Source organism: Myotis davidii, unplaced genomic scaffold, assembly GCF_000327345.1.
Source record: "Myotis davidii unplaced genomic scaffold, ASM32734v1 scaffold134, whole genome shotgun sequence".
Classification (NCBI taxonomy): domain Eukaryota; kingdom Metazoa; phylum Chordata; class Mammalia; order Chiroptera; family Vespertilionidae; genus Myotis; species Myotis davidii.
This window is the reverse complement of record NW_006288853.1, coordinates 1493602-1495175: the sequence shown is the minus strand read 5'-3', so window position 1 is coordinate 1495175 and position 1574 is coordinate 1493602. Positions and strand designations below refer to the sequence as shown.

At 37.0% G+C, this 1574-nt stretch overlaps 1 protein-coding gene across 1 annotated transcript in view; it reads right to left on the bottom strand.

Moving 5' to 3' along the window:
- The window catches only part of MYPN (myopalladin), a 75985-nt gene that overhangs the window by 50020 nt on the left and 24391 nt on the right, over positions 1–1574 (bottom strand). Inside the window, exon 3 of the mRNA XM_006760901.2 lies at positions 669–844. Coding sequence (XP_006760964.1) covers positions 669–844 — 176 coding nt within the window. The remainder of the gene's footprint in view (positions 1–668; positions 845–1574) is intronic.

Below are 1574 nucleotides of genomic sequence, written 5' to 3'. Positions count from 1 at the left end.
TGCCTGCAACCCAGGTACATGCCCTTGACCGGAATTGAACCTGGGACCTTTCAGTCCGCAGGCCAACGCTCTATCCACTGAGCCAAACCGGTTTCGGCAATATATATATATTTAAAAAAAATATAAATATAAATGTTTTCCTGAGTTTTGTGACACACTAGCAAATTAATTGAACCTGAGTTGGAAGTTATGGGAACCTCTGGTTTGTAGCCAAGCCAGACAGAAATGGTGGGTAACCTGGGGACCTACTACTTGTGATTGGCACTTGAAGTGAAGTGGGAGCAATCTTATAGAACTGAGCCCTTAATGTATTGGATCTGACACTATCTCCAGGTAGTTGGTAAAAGAGTTGAGTTGAATTGTAGGATACTCAACTGGTGTCATGAAGAATTGCTTGTTGATGTGGGAAGCTTCCTACCCCCAACACACACACACACCTATCATATATTTTATTTGTGTTTTTTTTTATCTCATATACTTTATGTCTCTCCATTACAATGTAAATTCCATCTTTCTATGAACCTAGGAATTTTTGTCTATTTGATTCACTGCTGTTATCCCCACTGCCTAGGAGGGTGTATGGTAGAATAGGCCCTCAATAAATATTTATTTATCATAACTATATGTCTTACCAGTAAATGCCATACTCCAAGAGTATTTTGCTTTACCTTCTATATAAATCTCAGCAGAAGTTGAATCTGTTCCATAGATGTTAGAAGCAAAGCAGGAATAGCGTCCTGTGTCCTCTTCAAAGGCTTCAGCAATGGTCAGTGAGTGCAGATTTCCCGCCTGGACAATATGAATGTCTGGGGAATTTTCAAGCTCCTTGCCTTCACAATACCACCTGCAAGGAAGGGAATATGGGTTATGACTGAAATGTGAGAATTAATAACAGATGGCTTCACATGTTCCTTAAGAAGAAAAGTATGACAAACTTAGAGAACATTAAACAATCCACTATTATGGTATAATTTAATTGTAACAATGAGAAGACCTGGCAATATTCAAATCACATTGCCCCTTTACTCAGGAAATTAGAAAGTGGTTTCTATAAAGAATGATACAACTGTGAGAAGATGGATGAGAAAACAAATACAGCCTACCATGAAGAGCGGGGTCTTTGATGTGGAACTTGGCTTCTCCTAAAAAGACTTACAGCTTTCTACAGTATGCATTAAGTACTAGTTTAGCTTAATTGAAGATGAGTTGAGTGTGTTCATTCCTTTCTACAAAATTTCATCTGACCTAGCTAAATAAAAATTATTCTGTTAGTTCCTTGAATCATCAAAGTAAGGAAGATGGGTCATAGTCACCCAGGAGTGGCCCAACTCTGGCAAATAACCTAAGTATATTTCTATAAATTATGGTATTTTATTTTAATTCTATATATTTAAAGTTAGAAATTTTTATTATAACAGATTTTTGGCCAGAAGTTTACACAGAATAATACATAAAAAAATGTTTAAAATGTGGAGCTGCATAATAAGGGGAAAGGCCAGGAAAACTACAGGGAAATGCCATTTCTCATGTAACAGATTGGCAAAAGTCTAAAAGTTTGATCACTCACACACTGC